The 25,902-nt window shown below is 43.8% G+C and overlaps 1 protein-coding gene across 1 annotated transcript in view; it reads right to left on the reverse strand.

The window, feature by feature from the left end:
• ENTR1 (endosome associated trafficking regulator 1) overlaps positions 1-25,902 on the reverse strand; it is a 261,223-nt gene that overhangs the window by 128,182 nt on the left and 107,139 nt on the right. The window contains exon 4 of the mRNA XM_086921025.1: positions 10,491-10,564. Within this exon, the coding sequence (XP_086777151.1) occupies positions 10,491-10,564 (74 nt within the window). The remainder of the gene's footprint in view (positions 1-10,490; positions 10,565-25,902) is intronic.

Here is a 25,902-nt window from a genome sequence, read left to right on the forward strand (position 1 = left end):
TATAAAAGGAACATCGGGATTTCATATGGTGCTTACATCCATTGTTTCCTGTAATCAATTGCCGTTTCAAAAAATGAAATATTGCAACTATACTATAAACAGTTGAAACTCAATAAAGACACCAATCGTATACAAAGCCTGGGGGGGAAACAAAAGATCAATCGACATCAGTCCTTACTGGGTCGGTTGCCAACTGCTGTGTCTGACACTCTCCATCCTGCCGCCACTATTTCTCTCACTTCTTCTACTGCTAGGGCAAGTATTGTTGATTCCATAACAATCTATCCCCCCAAACAGGGCGGCCATTTAGAGATCCAACTCAGTTAATGGCGTGCCGCAGAGGAATGAACAGGCTTGTCTGGGTGGGAATAAGGGAGGTGGTAAGGAAAGGTGGGGTCTTTGGGGCTTAGCGAGCAATTGACCTTCCTCCTGATACATGTCCTTATGTGACGGAGTTATCCAATGTGCCCTGTTTGTCTGCCAATACAACTGGGCCGTTTGGTCAGTTCAAAAGTAAGGTCCTCCATTGGTTACATTCATTTGCCCACTTTTCTTACCCTGAAGCACCCAGCATTTTAATGGTTCAAAGGGTGGGAGAGGCAGACCCACTGGCTAAATGCCTTTCTGGGGATTGTGCGACTGTCATCTTCCGGTCTCCCACTATTGTTCACAAGCGGTATGTAAACTGCCACTCGTATGATAGAGCATGCTCGGATATCACCCTTCGCTCATTGAGTTTTTTCTATCGACATCTACAACCAAAGGCTGTGTTTTCAACCTATCCACCCAGGCTAGTTTCCTCTGGTAGGAATAGAGTGAACTACCATCTGGCTCCTACCGCCCATACAGAGGCCTCATCCACCCACACAAAAGTAGGGTGACTTCAGGCTGATGACAGGTCTGTAGACAGCCCACAGAACAACCACTTTAACTCCAGACCATCAGAATCCGATTCCCAAACGCTTCTTTCTATTCTTATAGTCTACAGGTCTGGTCATCTGTGACACCCTTCAATTGTGCTGCCAGCTCTATGATTGATACATCATGACTGTTAGTCACTATTACTCAAACGCCTATTGGGGAAAGTGTTTTGCCCATGCCTCTTGGCCACCAACAACTGCTGCCTGCTCCAGGTATTAGCATTCTTCTTGCTAATCCAGTACTAAATTATACAGCTTTCATTAGCAAGAAAATTGCAAGAATCAAGCCTGTCTAAGCTTGACAACCCTGTATGGGCCAGTTTACTGATAAATACAAGATCTGGCTTTTCCAGGAATCCTAGGCGATTAACCACATATTCAGAAGTGGATTGAAAAGCTCTTGTGTTTCAGTAATTAGGTCATTAGCAGGGCATCCATCGAGTGGGTTGCCTGTCTGGGTGAGTACACTACTCTCTTGTTGGGTAGCTGAACTCCAAACAGGATCTTGGGACATCCAAGGGCTAATTTCTTCTATCTTAAAGGGTATGTCTCTTTCGTTAATCAATACATACAATCAGAGTCTTGGGAAATATGGTAAATCACCACTTCACTTGCTGGACAAGATCCTGGCTGACCACTCAGGCTCCCTCTAGGGTATTGTGTAGCAGGCAATTTAAATCCCACATACGAACATAATGCGATATTCCAGGATCTATGTTACGATGAGGATCAAATATGAGGAATCCCAGAATGAACCTCTCCATTAAGGAGAAATTTCTCAAGGTCTGCCCTCCAAGTGGGGAATTTTCCTATAGCCCACTCTGCATGAACCCGTCACTGTACACAAAACAGTGCCCTGACGGGAAACCATGCAACCCAGGGACCCCCCCCCCCCACCCCCCCACTCTGCATGCACCTGTCAGTCATGAATCCGTTAATGTACACACACACACACTGGGCACAGACAGGAAACCAAGCCACCTCGGGGAGAGCCCCTACACTCGATACGCACCCATCACTGTACACATACCTGTGCACTGACAGGAAACCACGCACGCTGGGGAAACGACCTCTGAACTGTGCATGTACGTCAGTCATGCATCCGTCACCGTCACTCTACACACACACACAGTGCCCTGACAGGAATCCAACCATCTCGGGGATAGCCCCTGCACCCTGAATGCACCCGTCACTGTACACAAAACCACACACGCCAGGAAATGACCTGTCCCTGTCACCAACGGCAGTGTACACGCACAATACACACTGACAGACATAAAGACAACAGAAACAACCAAGGAAAGTGAGCCAGGAAACCGAGCTCTGTACGCATCACTATCACTACACATGATGATATGCACGCATGAGACACTGCCAGAGGTAATTAGACACACAAGGAATAGTCGCTGTCATGCAACTGTCACCAGCATCACAAACACAAATGTACACATATGCTGACAGACATAAAGAAAATCATACAACTAACAAGCCGAGGGAGAGGCCAGTTGTACACATACGATACACACTGTGCACTGGCAGAAATCCACACAATCTTGGATGTAGTGTTTTCGGGCATCACTGTGAACACACAGACTATTGTACACACATTACACTCCGACAGAAATAAAGGCAAAGACACAGGCACACGACCCCTAGGATTGAGTAATATCATGTGCTTGCTCAACCCACTCTCAATGTACACAGTAATATACACATAACATAATTACAGAAATGAAGGTAAAGAAATACACAACTTAAAGGGGGAAACCCAGACTGTGCGTGTATACACGACTGTCTGGTTACATAGTAAATGTACTCTCCCCGCGCAGGTAAATATCACGCGGTATATATTTGTACATTTGCCACGCACACAAGCAACGAGGGGGGGCGAGGAGCTCACACACACAAGCAACGAGGGGGGGGGGAGGGGGAGGAGCTCACACACACACAAGCAACGAGGGGGGAGGCAGCGTCTGGTTCTCGCGCTGCCCTCGGGCCACGAGGGTTTATCTCGGCCGTAGGCACAAACGTCAGCTCGCATACGGCCCAACCATCCTACACTCTGGGTGGTTGGCAGAAAAATATTTCTAAGACAGACACTATAGCTCATTCACCCAGAACAATTTACTGTAAGGCGAAGAAGCTGGCAAACAGCCTTATTCAAAAGAATAGACACAAGAAAAACAAGGCCTGGTGCAGACATCCGACTTGCGCGTTCGCTCACGCTGGGCAGACTTGTTTTTCTGAGGAAACGTCCATTCCTCCTGGACAGGGGTGTGATGGAGTGTTCTCCAGGCCGCCTCTCATTGGTTCCCTCAATCCCCCCCTCTCTCCTTTATCTCAACACCCGTTCACCTCCCCCATCGCTCGCAGAAGCGACAGGACCAGTGGATTCCATCTCACTTATGCAAAAAGCGGAATCAGGTTGAAAGTGAAACACAATAACAGCGAACTGAATTTTTCAACTTTTTTCCCCCTAAAAGATAGTTTGATCACGGGCGCAAGCCACCCACCATCGAGAAACGAACCCTACGCCAGCCGAGGATGTCAGGCCCCTGAAGTCTTCGATCGAGCAAGGCCCCAGAGGTCGAGTGCAGAGAAGGGCTGCACAGTGCTACGGCCAGGCGAAACCTAAAAAGCTGCTTGGAAGCGTAAAACTTGGTCTGATCTCCTGGAGGCTTTGTCTACTAACGACCTGAAAACATTCTGGGGTCTAGTCGTATCATATCATTTATTTGATATTTCGAAACGTTGTTTCACAGTCAAAAATACATCTAGTTAAAAACATTTCGAAACTAGATAAAAACCCACAGAAAAAAACCAGCAGGAAATAACATTAAATATCCATAAAATCAAATCGAAGGGTTGTAATCCCCAGGGGGCATTTGTCCCCTAAGTTTATGTGGATTTAACACTTCTAATTATCAATGCTGAATACAAAAATTTGGAACAGTCACCACCCTAATCGAGGTTGTGTCACTTTTGCATATTATGTATGCCTCTCCTCTCGTCAAAAACCAGAGGGATATAACATGGGAGCAATCCATTTAGACCTTGGTTTCGCATAGAGGGAATAGAAAAACAATACATGCTCATCACTTTTGCAGGAAATTTGACAGCACGAAGAACAATTAGATTCCTGTTTCACTTGCCTCCATTTTACCGTGAAGGCTGCTATAAGTAAGCACCCGTATCTAAATTGATGGTATAGGGCTTGCGCCCACGGCAGGTCTATAAAATCCAGGAACCCCTCCCCCTCAGACACGGATTTATCGGAAAGGAACGCGCTGGTCAGACTCCCTGCCACTGCACTGTGGTCTTTACGACAGCAGACTTTCCCCTCCACCATCATCTTTACTAAAGCAGCGATCCCTCCTCGAACAGCCTGTGGCTCACTCCAACATTTTCCTAGACCCACATCTTGCCAGGTTTTTTTGAGCATCCTCAACCTGCCCACTCTACCTGCCTCATTGGCTGAAATAACAAAAGCTAGTAGAACAAGCACAACCTGTGTTGTGATGATAGTTTGTTGTGTGCTTCTGTGGTATCACTTTCTGGTCAAGAAGTGTACTTTGGAAATGTAATGAAGTTGCATCTCCTGGTCAGGAGGCGTCTTCTTGAGCACAACACAAGAAACCTGCGGGCGGGTATTAAATAATCACGCAGACTTCAATTTAGTTCACTCTTCCCTTCGAAAAAGCAATGTGTATTTTATTCACATCATATTGATATTTCATTCATATCAAACAATTCGTAGATAGCCTTCTCAAGTAAATTCACTTAGTACCCATCCCAATGCATTTCAGGCAGACAGATGCCCTTCGTCAGTGGACAAGATCTATAACAAACAGTGAATGATGATAGTGAGGAAACCAACTAACAAGTGTGTCGATATTGCAAAAACAGTTCCATAAACCTCTGCGTTGCATGCCTAAATAACGTGTGCCATGCTGTGGACTAGCATGTTGTTTTTGTCAGTTTGTGGAAGATGTTAGTTCCAAGGATCTCATGCCATGTTGATCTCTGCACTCAATGCTCTCAACATCATCAATGAGAGGATACAATTTACCTTTGAAGGTCATCATGACTCCATGACATTCCTGGACGTACAAATACATAGAGTTGCTGAGAAACTAGAAACTGACATCTCCCGCAACCCAAATGACAAAAACAACATGCTACACTACAACAGCTTCCACCAGAAATCGTTAAAGAATAATTGACCATATTCACAATTGCTGCGCGTCAAACGCATTGCATCGGATCCTGATATATGCATTCAACAAATTGACACCATGCGGAAAAGGTTTGCCAAATGAGGTTATCACTTTAACATTCGGGATCAAGCAAGATCTCGATGTACCAGTAAGGGAAGAACTGCCCTATTCAAGAAAACGGCATCAAGTCAGTTTAAGTAGTGGGAATTCTGGGATCCCCGCTCGAAGGCGCATCTACTCCAAATTCGCCCTTTACTCCTATGGTGTTCTCTCTAGCAGAGACCACCCTTGCAATTGAATCAATGAAAAAAGGGAAGGGTCCAGGATTAAACAAGATCCCAGCTGACCTTTTCAAATCGGAATCCAATGTTTGGGTCCCCTATATTAACAGTTACAAAAGCAAAGGAAGCAGGGGCAGCAGTGCGGTCGACATGGAGAGGGGCAGAGATTGGCCCCAACTTTAAGAAGGGGTGTCTAAGTATCCTTTCCGATACCGCCCAATTACTCTTCTAGACAACCTCCAAAAAGTTTTCTGCAAACATGTTCTGGAGTAGCTATTGGAGTGGATTAATGATAACCATATCCTGTCTAACTTGCAGACAGGTTTTAGATCTGAAACCAGTATAATCAAACAGGCCTGCCGCTTCCTTTTGGTGAAGTGGAAAACGGTTGGTATAGGTCGGGTGAACTTTTTGTGGCATTTAATGATATGTGTGCCACCTTTGATCTGGTACCAAAGAAAAGATTATTGGAGGTCTTCATGAAGGTATACAATGATCTTGACAGGGATCCCAGGGCCGGCCCTAGGCATGTGCAAAGTGTGCACCTGCACAGGGCCGCCAAACCCCAGGGGCCGCCACGACGAGGATCGGATAGAAAGGATCACTGGCACTGGCGGCCCCCTGGCAGGATTTGGCGGCCTCCGGCTCCAACCCTGGTCCGCAATCTGCACCAGCTACCAGTGGCATCCCACACACAGCACAATCCCTGCGCGAGCCATATGTCTGGATTTAGCAGTAGAAGAGGTGGGGCGGGACGAGCTGTGACACACCTTTTTCCCTGTGCAGCTGTTGTCAGTTAAATGGCAGGTTTTCCATCATGTCAATGGCATGGCAAAGCCGCATCTCACAAAAGCACTACATTTATGCAAAAGAAAGAGTGAGCTAAAGCCAGGTTTGCCCTCAGTTTCAGCGTGTGCATCTATATGATCTCTTTAAAATACCCAAGGGAAGGTGAGCGCATTAGGACAGGGTGCCACATATGGACATGATAATGGGGTACCTTATATTACCTTCACTCAACACTGTTTATCCGACATGTTGGCCAATGTGGGGAAAATTAGCACATAGCGTGGGGATCAGAACAAATGATTATGCCAAGACAGTCTGTCAGTTACTACTACTGGCTGTTTGCTGATTCTAGATGGGGCTGAGCTTGGCTGCTGGCCTGGGCCTGGCTGTTTGTGGCTGTCTGGACTCTGAAGTGAGGTTGTGTGTGATGAGGTGAGGGAAGGCGGGCAGCACAGGGGCAGGCAAAATGATTTGTACAAGTGCCGCCATTGGTAGCCCTTTTGCGCCCTACTACTTATTGATGGCCCTGTGAACAAACACACCACTAGGGGTGGTTACGTGGTATCATTTTGATTTTTAAAAAAAACATTAAGTCCACGTTTATGTTGGCTGGCCCCGGGAGGCTGGAAATGAGATGGAGAAGTGAGTAGTGGCAGGGGCGGCCTTAGGCATGTGCAAGCTGTGCACCTGAACAGGGCCAGGAAACCCCAGGGGCCACAACGCCAATATATATCCTTAATATAATAATCCTCTGAGGATATACATATTTGCGTGGCGGCCCCAGGCAGGGATTTGGTGGCCTATGGCTCTGTTCCACTTCCAAACACCCTGACCCCCCGGCGCCCCGCCCGGACCTCCTCTTCCGGGTCCCCCTACCTATGCTCCCTGCACAGGGCCACCATGAGCCTAGAGCCGCCCCTGGGGATCCCATGTGACCTACTAAAGACCATTGTATGCGTCCTTGAAGGGAATTTCGTCAGGGTTCAATGTGGAATAAGGGTGTGTTTTGGCTCGTACTCTTTTTCTTTAAATAAACAAGTGTATCAAGTACTTGATCAATTGTATTAATGTGTCCCCTACCCTTGCAGGACAGAAAGTTCCGACTCCAATTTTGCTGCAGACACCCTTTTATGAATATATGACATTACAACCTAAACATTTACAACGCATGTTTTTACTACATGGTTTTTATATCGCAGCTACTATTACAACGCATGATTTTACAATACATGCCATTACAATGCATTTTTAGAAACTACATTTACAACGCATTTCATTACAACGCCAACCATTACAACGCATAATACTTTTAGTGCAACAGTAGGGTAAGTGTTGGACAGTGTAGGGGTAAAAAATAATATTCCCACTCCAATGAGTGCTACAGTAATGTAAGTGTTGGATAGTGGAGGGGTACAAATTACTATTCCCATGTACCCCAAAACCCATACCCACCCTGAAACTTAGAAAATCTCCATTACTTACCTTATAATGCGTTGCAGCGACATGCGTTGCAGCGACATGCATTGTAATGGCATGCGATGTAAAGGCAGTTGCGCTGTAACAGCTGCGTTGTAAAGGTAGTGCATTGTAATGACTGTATTGTAATTGATGTTTCCCCCCTTTTAGTGGCCAAAACCAAGGTGGGTCTCCAAAACCTTGTAGACAATTTTTGTCTGTTTTGCTCTGAATATGGTCTTGAAGTTAACGCCTCTAGAACTAATGAATTATTAGATGAATTCTATGAATAAAAACGGTCAAGTGCATTGTACAATTGGAAAGTTAAGTACTGGAAAGGGTCAGAGAATTAGATTATTTAGGGAGGGATACGCTTGTCTGACTTCGACTCTTGGGCCCCACAGATCAATAAAAGTTTGCACATGGTGACCCATAGAGCGGGGCCAATGCTCAGGCAATTTGGGTAAGTTGGGTACTAAAGAAAATAACTTATTAGAGCCCTCACCGGGATAGGGAGGGGAACCTCCTTGGAGTCACTATCAGCCTTGAGACCTTCCAGCGGCCTTTGACACAGTCTCTCACTGCACCCTAACATGCAGACTTCACGATGCAGGGATCCGGGACAAGGCCCTAGACTGGATCCGCTCATTCCTCTCCGACAGAACGCAGCAGGACAGACTGCATCCCTTCGTCTCGGACCCCACACCGACCATCTGAGGAGTCCCCCAAGGATACTCCCTCAGCCCTGCGTTGTTCAACATCTACATGGCTCCGCTCGCCCTCATCGTCAGATCCCACAGACACAACATTGTTTCATATGCAGACGACACCAAACTTATCCTCTCCCTATCCAATGAACCCAACACAGCCAAACACAACTTTCAAGAAGGCATGAAAGCAGTCGCCAAGTGGATGAAGAGCAGCGGTTTACAACTCAACACGGGCAAGACAGAAGAACTCATCATGGGCCCACACCCAGATGCCTGTGACAACACCTGGTGTCCCCCCACCCTCGGAAGCCCATCCACCCCCACGGACCACGCACGCAAGCTTGGAATCATCCTGGACTCCGAACTCAAATGGACCGACAGACCAACTCCGTCGCATCCTCCTCCTGCCACACCCTCCGCAAGACCTTCAAATGGATCCACCTCTAACACAGAAAGACCGTTACACATGCCCGTGTCATCAGCAGACTGGACTATGGCAACGCACTCTACGCCTGAATCAACAAAAGCCTCACCTGCAAACTGCAAAACATCCAAAACACCGCCGCCAGACTAATCCTCAACCTGCTATGACACTGCCACATCACCCAGCACCTGCGCACACTCTACTTGCTCTCCATCGAGGCAAGAATCACCCTCAAGAGTCTCTCCCACACCACACAAAGCCCTCCATAACACCCGACCAGCATACCTGAATAGCCGACTGACATTCCACGCACCCCAAAGGACCCTACGATCAGCCCAGCTCTCCCACACCCTGGTCCCTCACACCAAACCGGAGGCCGCACATTCTCCTTCCTCACAGTCAGAGCCTGGACACCCTCACACTACACATCAGACAGATGACATCACTCCCCAACTTCACGAGGGATCCCAAAACGTGGCTCTTTGATAAACCACCTCCTTGATGGACAGGACCCTAGACACAAGTGGATTGTTCCTCTATGCTGGTTTCTAGGTCTGACAAATCTTATTCATACACTTAAGATCAGCAAGAATGATTCTTATTTTGTGGCTGGGGTGGCGATTTCTGTTCCTTTATGTGGCTTGGTCGGTCAGACAAAAACTGATCACCAAAACTTTAGTGAATTGATGTGTGTTAGGAACATCTACGGATTTTGGTCTTAACTTTAATTTTTTATCGAAGCATGTACTGGATTTTTGTATTGCCTCATTAATTGTAATTAATTACTGTGTTTTAGGATATAATTATTGTTGCTGTTTTGTACATTTTGATGATTAAATTATATTTTTATTCACTCAAACTTTGAAACTTTGGCTAATTTGTCATCTTAACAAAAATGGTTGCATTATGGATCGTAACATGTTGAAGATCCTTATGCACATATTTATTATGGTTTTGAAGATACCAATTGATGGTCCACTCTCCTTAATTGCTTCACTGGACAGACAAAAGGCCTTTGACATGTTATGCCGGGACTTCCTGCATTGAGCACTGCACAAATTTAATTGCTGCTTAGGGTTAATGGCCTGGTTAGATCTCATGTCAATACAATGAAGATTATCACTGATTAGGGGCAAGTGGAACCTAGACCTACAAAGAGTTGCCTATTTTCACAACTGCTTTTTCCTCTGGAGATGAAACATGTATCTTTGAATAAAGGTTTGATTAGGACCTCAACATCCACAAAAAGAAACAAAATCACTCTATATGTGTACAATGCCTCTCTGATGTCCCACCCATAAAGGAGACTGTGCAGCATTTTGAGATGCGCTCTGTCCTTCAGATAAATTGGTGCAAGCCATGCTTGATCCTACTCTGTCTGAACACATTTAAATAGCCTCTTAAATTATTTAGTAGCAGTTTGAAAGTGGGTACATATTGTATTGTAAATAGATAGCCTCCTTGTGATCTTTTTATCTGAATACATAAGACCTGTTAACATATATTATGGTGTCAAGAAGTCTTTCAGTATATATCTGAATGCATCAAAATAAAAGTACTGGCAAACAATGATATCCCTTAATGTTCTTTATACCTAGATATAAAATAATGCATCGTACATCATAATACAAAACAAAGACATAACTTCCTTTGCAAAATTAGTGATACATATATTTAAGTGCCATTACGCCTACTTCTCACTCTGAGCATCATGAATTTGCTGCAACTCTTCCATCTTCATCAGCAGTTGAGAATTTTCTTCTTTCAGCTGCAAGTAAAGGGAGAGCAATTAAATACAACGTACGTGTATTCAAAGACTTCCCTGCTAGTGATATAATGAGGCAATGACATTATTTATGCTAGGTTTATTACAGAAAACAAAGGGGTCTACTTACAGAATGCCATTGTGAAAGTAAAATAAAGACATTTCCATAATGTGGTATTGCTAGATATGCTGGGCTATAGGTCAACAATACTGTTCACTCATGATCAGTGTTGCCCTTCAAATGTGAACATCAGAAGGAAAGAAAGTGGAGTTGGAAGCATAGGTAAGAGGTGTAATCCGAGCTATAGAAGCTGGAGTTGACAGGGATAGGGTTGAAAGATGTACCTGTTGGGGAGGGGCACACTGGGCACACTGGCAGAAATCAAGATTGCTAGGTCTGATTTCTGAAGTCTTCTTGGGTCCCTGACAAGAACAGCAGAATATAATGACTTCTGGTGAAAGACTGAAAACATTTCGCTCCTGCTTTGCACAAGCCACAATGGCTCAATGAATCCAAGTACAATATAACTGGGTAATAGCAGCTGTATTTATAGGCATTACATTAAGTGTTTCTTATTTAACTCCAGGTATCTAGAGGGGCCTCTATATATCAGATGCATTTTCTCTATTTTTATTTTGGGTATATGACGTAAGGTGGACCACGCCCAACTAGAGCACCTTATTGTAGTAGTGGTGGTGGTGGTAGTAGTATCTTGCACATTAAATGTTGTACAGTCAACGGTAGGCTATGGTGACGTATTTGGTCACAAAACTAGGATGTGGTAGTGGTATGCAGTGGGCAGTTGGAATAGTACAGTTCTTGTGTTTAAGTGTCAGGGACAAGTACAGGAGAAGAACAGAGATCTTGAATTCCAAGGTCAGAAACCTACAACAAGACTGCACCTCCAATTAAGACAGAACTACTAATACCCAAACCATTGACAAACGGGCAAAAGCAACCAATATGGCTGCTGAAGCTACTTACAAAGCTGAAGTTGAGGAGGGTAGGAAGTATATCTAAAAACAAGTTTTGAAGTCACTTAAACCATCTCCAATACATGCAAAAGCCCACAGCATCGCCAAAACCCAGAGCTCAGATAAAAAGTGTTAAAGCCCAACTATACTCACAGAACTAGCCTCAATTCTTAGGACGCAACTTCTCAGGGGATCATTTGCCATCTTATAGCTTTTAAAGATGCATTGGGGGCAAGAGGAAGATTGAGGAGGATAGATGGATAGTTAAGAGAAAGAGCATATAAGACATTGAAAGTGTCAAACTATCTTTGTCTTTCTGTGCGAGCAGCTGGTGTCTAATGTATAATCGGAGTATAGAGTCGGCAAGAAATGTCTCCTATATTACCCAGGACACACTAAATAAAGGAAACATCATGCACAATTTCACCAGTGCATATATAAAGGTATAGTGAAGAGTTCAATGACTATCCTCCCACAGCATGGCAAGGTTATTGTGAACACAAAATACAAGCATACTAATGAAGCAAGCCTCTGCTGAGGCGTGCTCTCATTGCCTCAGCTCAGCCAAAGCGTGGATAAATAGAACTGAGATACAACAGAGTGACCACATATGATATAATCTTTTCATACTGTAACAAAGCACAATTTTCCCTTGTGATTATTCTCATTCGTCAGCTCCAAAAATCAAATTGAAACCACCAGGCTTGCACACATACTTCTAGTGTCAGACGTTTGTTTAGTAAGTTCTCTATAATACAAGCTTTGAGCTTGTAGACATTCTAGGCCAGAGGTTCTTACTTAACCTGTGGTCCAGGGACCACATGCCTACTCAGGGTGTCCGTAGCTCCTTAGAAAATTAAATAAAGTTACAGATTTCTAAATTTTATATGAAAAAAAGAAGCTCCAAGAGAAACAGTTTGTGAATTCATTTAGGCAGTGCAAGTGAATCAAACAAAATATAGCATGGACAATAGTTGATCTCAACTAAAAAGCTCCAACCCTCCCATTTGAATTAAAAAAATATATATATATATTTTTTTTTTGTTTGGGAATTAAATATTTCATCATTTGTGTATTTTTGATGAATGCTGTTTCTTTATTTCGGTGCATTGCTTGGCGGTTCAAATGATCAAAATTGTTTAGATGAGAGTCTCATCAGTTGGGGTCCCTGAATTCAAATAATGATTCAGTGGAAGTCACAAGATTCCAATAATGATTAAGAGGGGGCCTCCAGAAGGTTAAAGGTTAAGAATCCCTGTTCTACACTATAAAACAGCTGGAACAGAATACCTAAATAGTTGACATGCATAACTGCTGTCTCCTCTAGGCAACAAGGATCTGCTAACATGGCTCTTTTAACTGAAGACACTCACCAGAAAGTCAGTCTGTACAAAATAAAACCGCGTCAGGCGTCAGAATTGTAGTACAATAACAGTTGATAGCGTCAAAGAACTATCCTATACCAACTTACCTGCAATAACGGTCTTGCTTTTGATTAATTTATTATTCAAGCTGCTTGTATTAATAAAAGAATTACTTCTGATTGGAAAGAATATATAGAAAAAAAGATGGGTAACAGTGAATAACGGCAATGATTTTCCGCCAAGGGGTTCTCAGTAACATTGAGAGAGACAACAAGAGGGAAACTTGAGTTTTTTATGATGTCACTTTGGACCACAGGAGTCTTGTTTACCATGGTTGGCTTAAAGATAACATTAAAAGTGTGGGTTCTATCACAAAACCTACAGCTAAAAAAAAACTCAATATTGGAGCCTTGTCCAAATCTTTTGTGTTTGCTTAAATATCTATGAAAGAAAGCTGCTTGTATTGCCGGGAATGGGAACACTCAAAACAGAGGCTGGGGAGAGGAGAGGAGAGGAGAGGACAGGAGAGGAGAGGAGAGGAGAGGAGAGGACAGGAGAGGAGAGGAGAGGACAGGAGAGGAGAGGACAGGAGAGGAGAGGACAGGAGAGGAGAGGAGAGGAGAGGGAGAGAGAGAGAGAGAGAGAGAGAGAGAGAGAGAGAGAGAGAGAGAAGCAGGAAAGGGCAACAAGTGCAGTCTCACATTTTGCTTGCAAGAGTCAATTCTTGGTGCACAATCGATAACATATGATGCAAGTGCTACACCACAGTGCACAGTGATACTCATTCGGTGTGACTCTCACATCTTGGTCTCAGTCCTTTCACACATCTTGGACTACACTCGAACTCACGGAGTTTGAGCCACACCTTTTGGAGCAAAATCTCACTCTTGGGCGTTCTCTATGCAACCAAAGATTTTACAGAGTTATTCATGAATGTAACTGCTCCAAAGTCCTTACCTCTCACTGTATACTCTTGATCAAGAACTCCTTTCCGAGACCTTACCTACGGCCTGCGGGACCTATGGACTGATAAGAAGTCAAGCCATAGAGGCGTCATAGGGAGAATTTTGGGTAGCAGGGGGAGAACACTGAAGAAGAAGAATTAAAAGGAACAGTGGTTGAACAAGGGATGGGGAAGAATTAAATGAGATGCTAGGAAAAACAATAGGGTAAATGAAAAGAGGAGATAAAAAAAATAACAGTGAAGAATAAAAGGAGATAAATTGGGTAAACTGAGGGGCGAGAATGAAAAGAAACAGTTTGGGTGGTACCCAAATGCAGGTGGAGTTTGGGAGTAGGGTGATGAGTTGGTGTTTGGTCATCATCACAGGACAGCTTTAGGATAGACATTGAAATAAAAAAGGAGCCATTAAACCCCTACAGCGTCAGTTAGGATCACAGCCCAGAGGTGTATAGCGAGGCAATCCAGACAGTTTACAGCTGAAGAACAATGGATAAGCCAGCAACAGAGGAGGCATGGCGGCAATGAGACATGGTGGGAAGAGGCGGTATCAACCGAAAACACACAATAAATTAAGTCCACATTAAACAATATGGCAGCATGTGAAGAGTCTCTGTAGAGGGTGGACGATGGCAAAGCAAAGACATGAGGATTGAAGGTAAAGAAGTGAAACAACCAGTGCATGCAGAAAGAACATGGTGGCAATGGTGTGCATGAGGTGCCAGTGACAGCCTATTTTGAGGTGCGGGGCACAGAGAGGTGAAGGTAGAAGGTTCACAGAAAAAAAACATTTTATACAATTGCTGTTATTACATGGGGGCCAGGCCAGCTAGGTCTACAGACATGTAATTTTGACAGAAGTAGCCTTCAATGATAATAACAAGATCCATACACATAGAGTGCTTAAACCAATTGATCAGGGTGTTAGAGATTGAGCCAATGCGCAGAAAGCTACTTGATTAGTCCTTATTTGAAGAGATGATAATGATCCGGAGAGTAGGCTGGATAGGGAATCCTCATAAACTAAGCTGAGGCGACTGTATAGTTGTATAGTTTCGTAATGCTATGAGGGCGGGCTACCTTCAACATAATCTTAGGACAAGTATTGCTTTGGGATGTAGAATTTCAGTGCTTCTCCTAGGTTTTTTAGGTCAAGACTGGTGTACGCAGCGCGAAGCGCTGTCGCCAGCGAGCTCTATTGTTGTGGACTTGCCTCAGAAGTGGGACAGGAGTTGGGCACGCAAGGAGCTTTTGGAGATTTGAGCAGGTGTACGGGCAGGTACAGCCACGCGCGTGCACATCTCCTGTCCCCCTTCCATCCACGCAAGCCAGCTGCATGCAGTGCGTGCGCACACACACCCACCCACACAAACACCCCCCCCCTTCATCCTCCCCCCACCCCGTGCTTTCGCTTTCCCTCTGGCGTTTCACACACCCACACAAACACACACACACACACTTCGTGCTTTCGCTTTCTCTCCGGCGTTTCAGGCCACACTCTGCGACTCGCTCTCACCTGTTGTAATCCATCAGCGCCATTGGGTGACACAGCCTGTCCGTTTCGCTGTGCCAATGGGCGGCAGGAGGCCGGGGGCATCAGAAGAGCCCGGCCCCGGTGATCGGGTGGAATGGCAGAGGCAGTGACCGGGTGGAACGGGGAGAGTCCGCTGAGTCCAGCTCTAAAGGAGCAGGTGCAGCGCATCAGACGCAGAGAGCCACCCGGGCTGTGTGTGCGTCACTTCCTGCAGTGCTTTTGACCCGGCTCTACCGGTACAGTGGCCGCTGGACGTGAGACTTGAGCGCCGGGGCTGCTGCGAGTGTGGTGAGTAGGACTCTCCGGGGGTCTGCATCCTCCGCAGAGGTGGGGCTAGTTCCTCCCCTTGTCTCCGGCTCCATGTGCGTGCATTGCACAGAGCAGTGCATGCAGGGAGTTGTAGTCTTGTTTTTAAGATACCTTGGAAGGTTAGTGTGCCTGGGCCTTCAGGTAACCGAACAAGCTTTTGTTTCGGGGTCTTAAACTGTTTTTGTGGCTGCTACATATATTGTCCCTTTGTCTCGCGGACGTTTGGTGCCGTATTCTAGTTTACCATGTACTGCTAGGTTAACCTGTAGCTTTATATGCAAAATGTAGCTGATTTCTAATACCATCGATGGTCACATATTCTGCTGCTGTATTTCTCGTATTTGGTTGTACTAAGCAATGTCACCAGCTGCCCAATGTTTGTCAGTCTTCTCGATTGACAGTGGGTGTCTTATGATGTGATATTCCGGTGGGAGCTTTATTTTTGCGATTTGCGCCATTACTTTCTGCCAGGTGCAAAATGTAATGAAAGAATAGGATGCCCATACATAAAAACCTGAAACTGGGAGTATAGACCAGCCGGTATTTATTTATTTTTAAGATTTGTAAAGTGCACAAATACCCGGGGGTGTCTCGGCCCTACGGAAGGCAGGCATGAACCCTGATAGAAATATTATTGATTGAATAGCAAAGATTTTATCAGCTTTCTGAATGTTAGCAAAGACTGACAGGATCTGATCTCCAATGGGAGAGTGTTCCAGAGTTTTGCCGTGGTGACCACAAATCGTCTGTCGCCCCAGGAAGCTGTTTTAGTGCGTGGCACCTTTAGCTGAAATGCGGTGGATGAGCGAAGTGCCCCATTAGGAATGTGAGTTGTTAAGTGATTTATTAAAAATTGGGGTCCGATTTTACGAGAAGCCTTGAAGGCAATACAAAGTGTCTTGAACTTTATACGATGCTTCACCGACAGCCAATGATAGTTCTTGACGACATGGGAAATGGGTTTGAACTTTGGCGTTCCTGATAAAATTCTAGCTGCTGCATTCTGAACTGTTGGTAGCTTTTGAGCATTCGCAAAAAGCCCATTGCAATACTCTATGGAAGACAGGACTAAAGTACTAACTAGAGTTTTTCCAACGTTCAGAGGGAGAAATGGCGGGTTTAGTAAATCGGACAACATATGATGACATAAGTATGTTGTGTGGGGTTACTTCACAGCAGCCTTATGGGGCGAGGTAGTAAACAGGTATTTACGGGCACATGCATCATTGTGAATTGCATTCGCAAACTGTGCGAATCGCAATTTTCGGCCGTTTGCGAATGCAATTGACAAAATTGGGATGTATTAAGTTTTTCGCAATTTTAGAAATCGCAATCATGTTGCGATTTCTAAAATTGCGATTGCATTCGCAATTTGAGATTTCTTAAATGCAATGCATGAACATTTTAAATTTGCGAATTCGCAAATAGGGAGAGGTAAATTACCATGAAGTTGACCTTCATGGTATTTTGCGAAAACTTTCAAAAACGCACAAAAGTGCATTTTTGAAAGTTTCATTTTACACACACACATGCCCTTAGGTGAAAAATGCACTTAAAGTTATATTTCAGGGGTGCAGGGGGGGGGTCCTATGGACTCCCCCGCACCCTTGAAATTGCATTCTCTATTTGCGATTCGCAAATTGCTAATCGCAAATTGAGAATGACTTCCCATTGATTCCTATGGGCCTCTTAGCCCATAGCAATCAATGGGAAGGGATTCCTTAATTGCGATTCGCAAATTGTGAATCGCAATTAAGGAATTTTTAGAAATCGCAAAAAAAATTGCGATTTCTTGATGCATAGCCTTTTGCGATTTATTAATTGTGATTCCTTAATTTTCGCAATTAAGAAATCGCAAACGGCAACAATGATGCATGTGGCCGCATAGTCTCGATTTCTTGACAGCTGGGGCTGCACCTTCCCCCGCACCCAAATCCCCCTCTCGAAGCAAGAGTAGGTTTTTGTATTTTAGTTGAGATTTCATTTATGTTTTCAGGTGATGCATCAGGCAATTTACAGTAATTGTGCTTGATAACAGATTGTTGCGTACATGTAATCAGAGGCCGCAAAACACCAACATTTTTAATGCATAGCATTTATATTGGCACTGCACACAACAGAGCCACGTATTTGAATGCTATGCATGCTATGCACTTATATAAATGGGGGGGTTTTGTCCTACGGGTCCTGGCTGGACAACAGTATTAATGAAGAAAAAAGGGGTGCCAGGGCTCGAGTTTGAAACACCAAACTTATTTATTCAGCTGGTGTAAAACCTTCCTTTCAACGATTCAGGAGGGTGTGTATTTATCATGCATTGGCTTAATCAAAGTACATTTAATCTTTGTACAATTTTCAGAGTGAGAAAACATTCCTTCAACTGTGGAAACATTTTAAACACATTTATACATCCATTACAGTGCTTTCGATATATTCAAACACAAAACAAAGCAGAGAAAATTTTTTCATCAATCATTACATTTCAAATAAAGAAAAGAACTGTGAATCGTGTACACCTAAGCTCATTCGGGTACATTTGTTTATGAATAAATTGCCCTATATTTATTTGTGCGTCGTTTTTAGACAGCCAGATAGCCGACGCGTTTCCAAACCCTTCTTTAATCACTGGGGTTCTTCATCAGGGCTGGGCTGTGTACCTATGGTGTAAAATTTGAGGGACATTTAGTATCTCCTTTTCCCCAAACTACTTAATCCAATCAAAAAACAGGTAAAGCCTTTCCATTAATTTTACCTGGTCTCGCATGAGTGTTGGGCGCTGTTTTCTAGGTGGGGCATCGAGTAAAACTTAAACTTTCACCACTACCTGAAGGAATTAGAGGTAGGTAAAGATTGTAAGATTTTAAGCTTCTTTCACTGCTTTCTATCTTTAATATACTTATGGAACACTGACACTTACTTGTGTATGTGATCGTGTTAATCCTTCACTACATCGGTGGCCTTTTCTAGAAATTTGGCTGCGCATTCCGCGAGGGTAATTGTTCTGTAAGGTCAGAAGTTAAATGTCAATTTGTGGCCAGAAATGCTGCTATACTTGTGTGTGTGTCGGTTGTCTGTTCCGCTTACTTGTGCGTGTTGCGGCGAGGGACCCACGCGTTGCTGTATTTTGTGCCTAGTTGCTCAATTATCCACTTGACGATGCTTCAAGTTTCTACAAAAAAAGGGGGCACAACAGTGGTTGCCGTTACTGCGCGGTCGTGTTTTAGTTAGTTAAAACCTTCGGTTTAAGTACCGGGGGAAGCTTACCCTGATTTATGTCTATGAGCGCCGCATCCTGGGGTCTGCACGCTGCGTGACTCTCACTCCGTTTGCCAATGTTCGAAAAGGATTCCAACGCTCAGCGGAACGCGGTTTCCCATTTAAATATGCTGCTCAGCATTGTGGGATATGTAGTTTTACGGATTTTTCGGCATTTGTTTACCTGATGGTGTTGAATGATGTAGTCATTGCTACAAGTGCAGTGCTCTGATTGTGATCTCCTCAGAGTATATTAATTTTGGGGATAGGTGGGGTTCACAGGGGCCTCAATAATTAGACCTTTGTAATTCGGACATTTCGTTCAGGCCATCCATCACGCAATTAAACTTTAGAATTAAGTATGCTTCCTTTTGTAGTAGCATGGCATCGATATTTCCTCCTCTTGGGGGGATTTTCATGGCTTGTAGTATGGTCCATTTGAAGTCTGTCTCATTGTGACTGTGTTCCACAAAGTGCTGGACCATGGGTGCGGACAGCACTTTGTTTTTAATTCTCGATCTGTGTTGAGCTATTCGTTGGTTAGCTCTTTGTGTGGTTTTCCCTATGTACAGCTTGGGACAAGGGCACATGACTGCGTATATGACGTTGGTCGTTTTGCAGTTTGAGAATCCTTTGTGTATCCATTTTGTGTTATTGAATAAGAACTCTTCACCTTCAATTGTGTTGGGGCAAGAAACGCACGAGCCACATTTATGGTGGCCTGTTACGGGAGGTAGTTTCCATAACGTGCGCAGATCAGTTTTGGCTTGGCTGATGCCCAAATCGGCTCTAACTATGTGCTGAGCGATACTTCTGTTCTTTTTTAGGGCAAACAATGGCTCCTCCATTGGAACTTCTGAGTTCTTAATTAAGTGCCAGTTCTTTCGAATAATTGATTTCAACTTATTCGTGTAAGGCCCAAAAGTGGTTACACATATTGGCCTCTCAAGGGGTTTAGTTTCCTTCATTGAATTCAATAATTCCTCCCTTGGGGTGTTCCATGCCCGTGTGGTGGAATGTTTCAAAAGTTTGTGAGGATAGCCTCTCTGTTGCAATTGATCCCTTAGTATCTGCGAATGGATCAAGAAATCTTCCTTCCTGGAGCAATTTCTTCGGATTCTCAACATTTGTCCGTAGGGCAAATTGGATTTTAGGCTTTTGGGGTGGTAGCTTGCATAGTGCAGGATCGTATTCCTGTCAGTGTCTTTGCGATGCAAGGTAGTTGTCAATTTATTATCATAGGGAAAAACCACCACATCAAGAAAAGTCAAAGATGTTTTGCTGGATGTTACTGTGAACTTTATGTCTGGATGTCTGGTATTAAGCCACTGGTGGAATTGGGTGAGCATTTCTTCAGACCCTTTCCACTGACACCAGATGTCATCAATGAAACGATACCATTTGGTAATGTTCTGTTGGAAAGGATTATTCCGGTAGATGTAACGCTCCTCGTACAGGGCCATGAAGAGCACCGCCATTTCTGGGGCATAAGGACACCCCATGGCGGTGCCCTTCACCTGCACGTAGAACGTGTCCAAGAACCGGAAGTAGTTCCTTTTGAGTGCTATTCTCGCCAAGTCAATAATAAAGTCCGTGGGGACTCTATGTGGTCTGGGTCGTGTCTCGAGATAATACTCCATTGCTTCTAATCCCTCCTGCTGGGGTATTTGGGTGTATAGGCTGGTGACATCAAAGGATACCATCAGTTCTTGATCTCCATCAAACGGAGTCCCTTCAATCTTATTGATAAAATCCCTTGTGTCTTTCAAATAAGATTTGACTTCGGGTAGAAAAGGTTTTAGGAATACATCAACATACTTCGCTAATGGTTCCAATAATGAATCACACCCGGAGACAATGGGTCTCCCGGGAGGTTCAGTCAAACTCTTGTGGATTTTCGGGAGAAAATAAATCACTGGGATGCGTGGGCTCTTTTTGTCTAGGTATTGGAATTCTTTTGTTCCCAGTATCCCCATGTCTCTACCTTCCACTATTTTGATCTGAATCTCAGCTTTGATTTGTGGAGTTGGATCCTCTTTAACTTCTCTGTACCACTCAGGGTTTTTGATCTGACTGTTAGCCTCTGCAATGTATTTTTGTCTGTCCCAGACCACGAGTGCACCCCCTTTGTCAGCGGGTTTTAGCACTATCGAATCATCTTTGCATAAGTTATTTAGAGCCAGCTGTTGATCTCTGCTGATGTTCCTCTTGAGGAACATTTTTTGTTTACTTAATTGAGTGATGGAGGATAGAACGGCTTGCTCAAAGGCTATTATTTCCTTTGGGATTGTATATGATGGGGGCACAAATGTGGATTTGTTGGATAGATTAGAGGGTTCATTGACTCTGTTATCCTCTCTGTGGTAAAAGAATGCCTTTAATCTTAATTTTCGACAAAAATCCAAGGCCTCGATCTTTAGATTTGTAAGGTCAGTGTGTGCTGATGGCACAAATTTGAGTCCTAGTTCCAATACAGATTTTTCGTGTACCGTTAATTCTTTATTGGAAATGTTTACTATTGAGGTCGGGTCTATGTTTTGTACTGGGTTCTTCGCGTTCGCATTTCCCATGGTTGGGGCTGCGGTTTGAATCTTACTCTTCCCCTGCCTTCGCCTTTCTCTAAAAAAGGATTCCTTTTGGAAGATCCCTCTCTGGGGTCTGAGTCGTTGGCTGATTCTGAGGATGAACTCTCTGAAAAAGTTGTGAACCTATTCCTAGACCTCCCCTGGTACTGTGAAAGCACTCGTCGGGATTCAGTTTGAGTATAATAGTCCTCTTTGAGGTATGGATAAACAGATTCTATTTTGAAGGCCTTGACGTCTTTGTCGAATTTATTAGACCTGAAGCTGATGGTGTTGTCTCTAAATGTGGCGATTTCTTTGTTGATTTTTTCGAGTAAAGCCTTCGCTTCGTCCACTGTATGATTATCCTCTATAGCTTTGATCAATGCCTCTATCTCTTCCTTTTCTTTCTCGCAAATTCTCTTCGCTGTTTCTACTGTGTGGACCATAAGGTCTCTACTACATTTTGTCGCAATGTAGCTGAAACCCTTTTTGTATAGAGGGTCCTCTGTGAACACCACCGGTACGTTTTTGACTTGAAGACCCCAAGGGATAGTTCCTGCCTTGAGGTGTTCAAATAGAAAATGCCCGTGCAGTTCTGTGCGGGTATGTTTTTTGTGTAATCTTAGCAATTTGTCACTTTCGTTTTGTTGTTGAGCATTTGTGCTAAGTTTTATGGCGGAAAAAGGAGATGGTCCCGAAATTAAATTTTTAACATGTGCCTCAGAAAAGGACAAGGTTTCCTCCTCTGACATGTTACAACAAGTTATGTTCTATAACCTGTTGTTAGAGTTACTCAAGGAAATGTTCTGGCTTTTAAGCCGCAAACCCACGCAGGCTTCTGCCTGCTCTTTGTACTTATATAAATGGGGGGGGTTTGTCCTACGGGTCCTGGCTGGACAACAGTATTAATGAAGAAAAAAGGGGTGCCAGGGCTCGAGTTTGAAACACCAAACTTATTTATTCAGCTGGTGTAAAACCTTCCTTTCAACGATTCAGGAGGGTGTGTATTTATCATGCATTGGCTTAATCAAAGTACATTTAATCTTTGTACAATTTTCAGAGTGAGAAAACATTCCTTCAACTGTGGAAACATTTTAAACACATTTATACATCCATTACAGTGCTTTCGATATATTCAAACACAAAACAAAGCAGAGAAAATTTTTTCATCAATCATTACATTTCAAATAAAGAAAAGAACTGTGAATCGTGTACACCTAAGCTCATTCGGGTACATTTGTTTATGAATAGATTGCCCTATATTTATTTGTGCGTCGTTTTTAGACAGCCAGATAGCCGACGCGTTTCCAAACCCTTCTTTAATCACTGGGGTTCTTCATCAGGGCTGGGCTGTGTACCTATGGTGTAAAATTTGAGGGACATTTAGTATCTCCTTTTCCCCAAACTACTTAATCCAATCAAAAAACAGGTAAAGCCTTTCCATTAATTTTACACCAGCTGAATAAATAAGTTTGGTGTTTCAAACTCGAGCCCTGGCACCCCTTTTTTCTTCATTAATACTGTTGTCCAGCCAGGACCCGTAGGACAAAACCCCCCCATTTATATAAGTACAAAGAGCAGGCAGAAGCCTGGGTTTGCGGCTTAAAAGCCAGAACATTTCCTTGAGTAACTCTAACAACAGGTTATAGAACATAACTTGTTGTAACATGTCAGAGGAGGAAACCTTGTCCTTTTCTGAGGCACATGTTAAAAATTTAATTTCGGGACCATCTCCTTTTTCCGCCATAAAACTTAGCACAAATGCTCAACAACAAAACGAAAGTGACAAATTGCTAAGATTACACAAAAAACATACCCGCACAGAACTGCACGGGCATTTTCTATTTGAACACCTCAAGGCAGGAACTATCCCTTGGGGTCTTCAAGTCAAAAACGTACCGGTGGTGTTCACAGAGGACCCTCTATACAAAAAGGGTTTCAGCTACATTGCGACAAAATGTAGTAGAGACCTTATGGTCCACACAGTCGAAACAGCGAAGAGAATTTGCGAGAAAGAAAAGGAAGAGATAGAGGCATTGATCAAAGCTATAGAGGATAATCATACAGTGGACGAAGCGAAGGCTTTACTCGAAAAAATCAACAAAGAAATCGCCACATTTAGAGACAACACCATCAGCTTCAGGTCTAATAAATTCGACAAAGACGTCAAGGCCTTCAAAATAGAATCTGTTTATCCATACCTCAAAGAGGACTATTATACTCAAACTGAATCCCGACGAGTGCTTTCACAGTACCAGGGGAGGTCTAGGAATAGGTTCACAACTTTTTCAGAGAGTTCATCCTCAGAATCAGCCAACGACTCAGACCCCAGAGAGGGATCTTCCAAAAGGAATCCTTTTTTAGAGAAAGGCGAAGGCAGGGGAAGAGTAAGATTCAAACCGCAGCCCCAACCATGGGAAATGCGAACGCGAAGAACCCAGTACAAAACATAGACCCGACCTCAATAGTAAACATTTCCAATAAAGAATTAACGGTACACGAAAAATCTGTATTGGAACTAGGACTCAAATTTGTGCCATCAGCACACACTGACCTTACAAATCTAAAGATCGAGGCCTTGGATTTTTGTCGAAAATTAAGATTAAAGGCATTCTTTTACCACAGAGAGGATAACAGAGTCAATGAACCCTCTAATCTATCCAACAAATCCACATTTGTGCCCCCATCATATACAATCCCAAAGGAAATAATAGCCTTTGAGCAAGCCGTTCTATCCTCCATCACTCAATTAAGTAAACAAAAAATGTTCCTCAAGAGGAACATCAGCAGAGATCAACAGCTGGCTCTAAATAACTTATGCAAAGATGATTCGATAGTGCTAAAACCCGCTGACAAAGGGGGTGCACTCGTGGTCTGGGACAGACAAAAATACATTGCAGAGGCTAACAGTCAGATCAAAAACCCTGAGTGGTACAGAGAAGTTAAAGAGGATCCAACTCCACAAATCAAAGCTGAGATTCAGATCAAAATAGTGGAAGGTAGAGACATGGGGATACTGGGAACAAAAGAATTCCAATACCTAGACAAAAAGAGCCCACGCATCCCAGTGATTTATTTTCTCCCGAAAATCCACAAGAGTTTGACTGAACCTCCCGGGAGACCCATTGTCTCCGGGTGTGATTCATTATTGGAACCATTAGCGAAGTATGTTGATGTATTCCTAAAACCTTTTCTACCCGAAGTCAAATCTTATTTGAAAGACACAAGGGATTTTATCAATAAGATTGAAGGGACTCCGTTTGATGGAGATCAAGAACTGATGGTATCCTTTGATGTCACCAGCCTATACACCCAAATACCCCAGCAGGAGGGATTAGAAGCAATGGAGTATTATCTCGAGACACGACCCAGACCACATAGAGTCCCCACGGACTTTATTATTGACTTGGCGAGAATAGCACTCAAAAGGAACTACTTCCGGTTCTTGGACACGTTCTACGTGCAGGTGAAGGGCACCGCCATGGGGTGTCCTTATGCCCCAGAAATGGCGGTGCTCTTCATGGCCCTGTACGAGGAGCGTTACATCTACCGGAATAATCCTTTCCAACAGAACATTACCAAATGGTATCGTTTCATTGATGACATCTGGTGTCAGTGGAAAGGGTCTGAAGAAATGCTCACCCAATTCCACCAGTGGCTTAATACCAGACATCCAGACATAAAGTTCACAGTAACATCCAGCAAAACATCTTTGACTTTTCTTGATGTGGTGGTTTTTCCCTATGATAATAAATTGACAACTACCTTGCATCGCAAAGACACTGACAGGAATACGATCCTGCACTATGCAAGCTACCACCCCAAAAGCCTAAAATCCAATTTGCCCTACGGACAAATGTTGAGAATCCGAAGAAATTGCTCCAGGAAGGAAGATTTCTTGATCCATTCGCAGATACTAAGGGATCAATTGCAACAGAGAGGCTATCCTCACAAACTTTTGAAACATTCCACCACACGGGCATGGAACACCCCAAGGGAGGAATTATTGAATTCAATGAAGGAAACTAAACCCCTTGAGAGGCCAATATGTGTAACCACTTTTGGGCCTTACACGAATAAGTTGAAATCAATTATTCGAAAGAACTGGCACTTAATTAAGAACTCAGAAGTTCCAATGGAGGAGCCATTGTTTGCCCTAAAAAAGAACAGAAGTATCGCTCAGCACATAGTTAGAGCCGATTTGGGCATCAGCCAAGCCAAAACTGATCTGCGCACGTTATGGAAACTACCTCCCGTAACAGGCCACCATAAATGTGGCTCGTGCGTTTCTTGCCCCAACACAATTGAAGGTGAAGAGTTCTTATTCAATAACACAAAATGGATACACAAAGGATTCTCAAACTGCAAAACGACCAACG

Source organism: Lissotriton vulgaris, chromosome 5 (genome assembly GCF_964263255.1).
Source record: "Lissotriton vulgaris chromosome 5, aLisVul1.2, whole genome shotgun sequence".
Classification (NCBI taxonomy): domain Eukaryota; kingdom Metazoa; phylum Chordata; class Amphibia; order Caudata; family Salamandridae; genus Lissotriton; species Lissotriton vulgaris.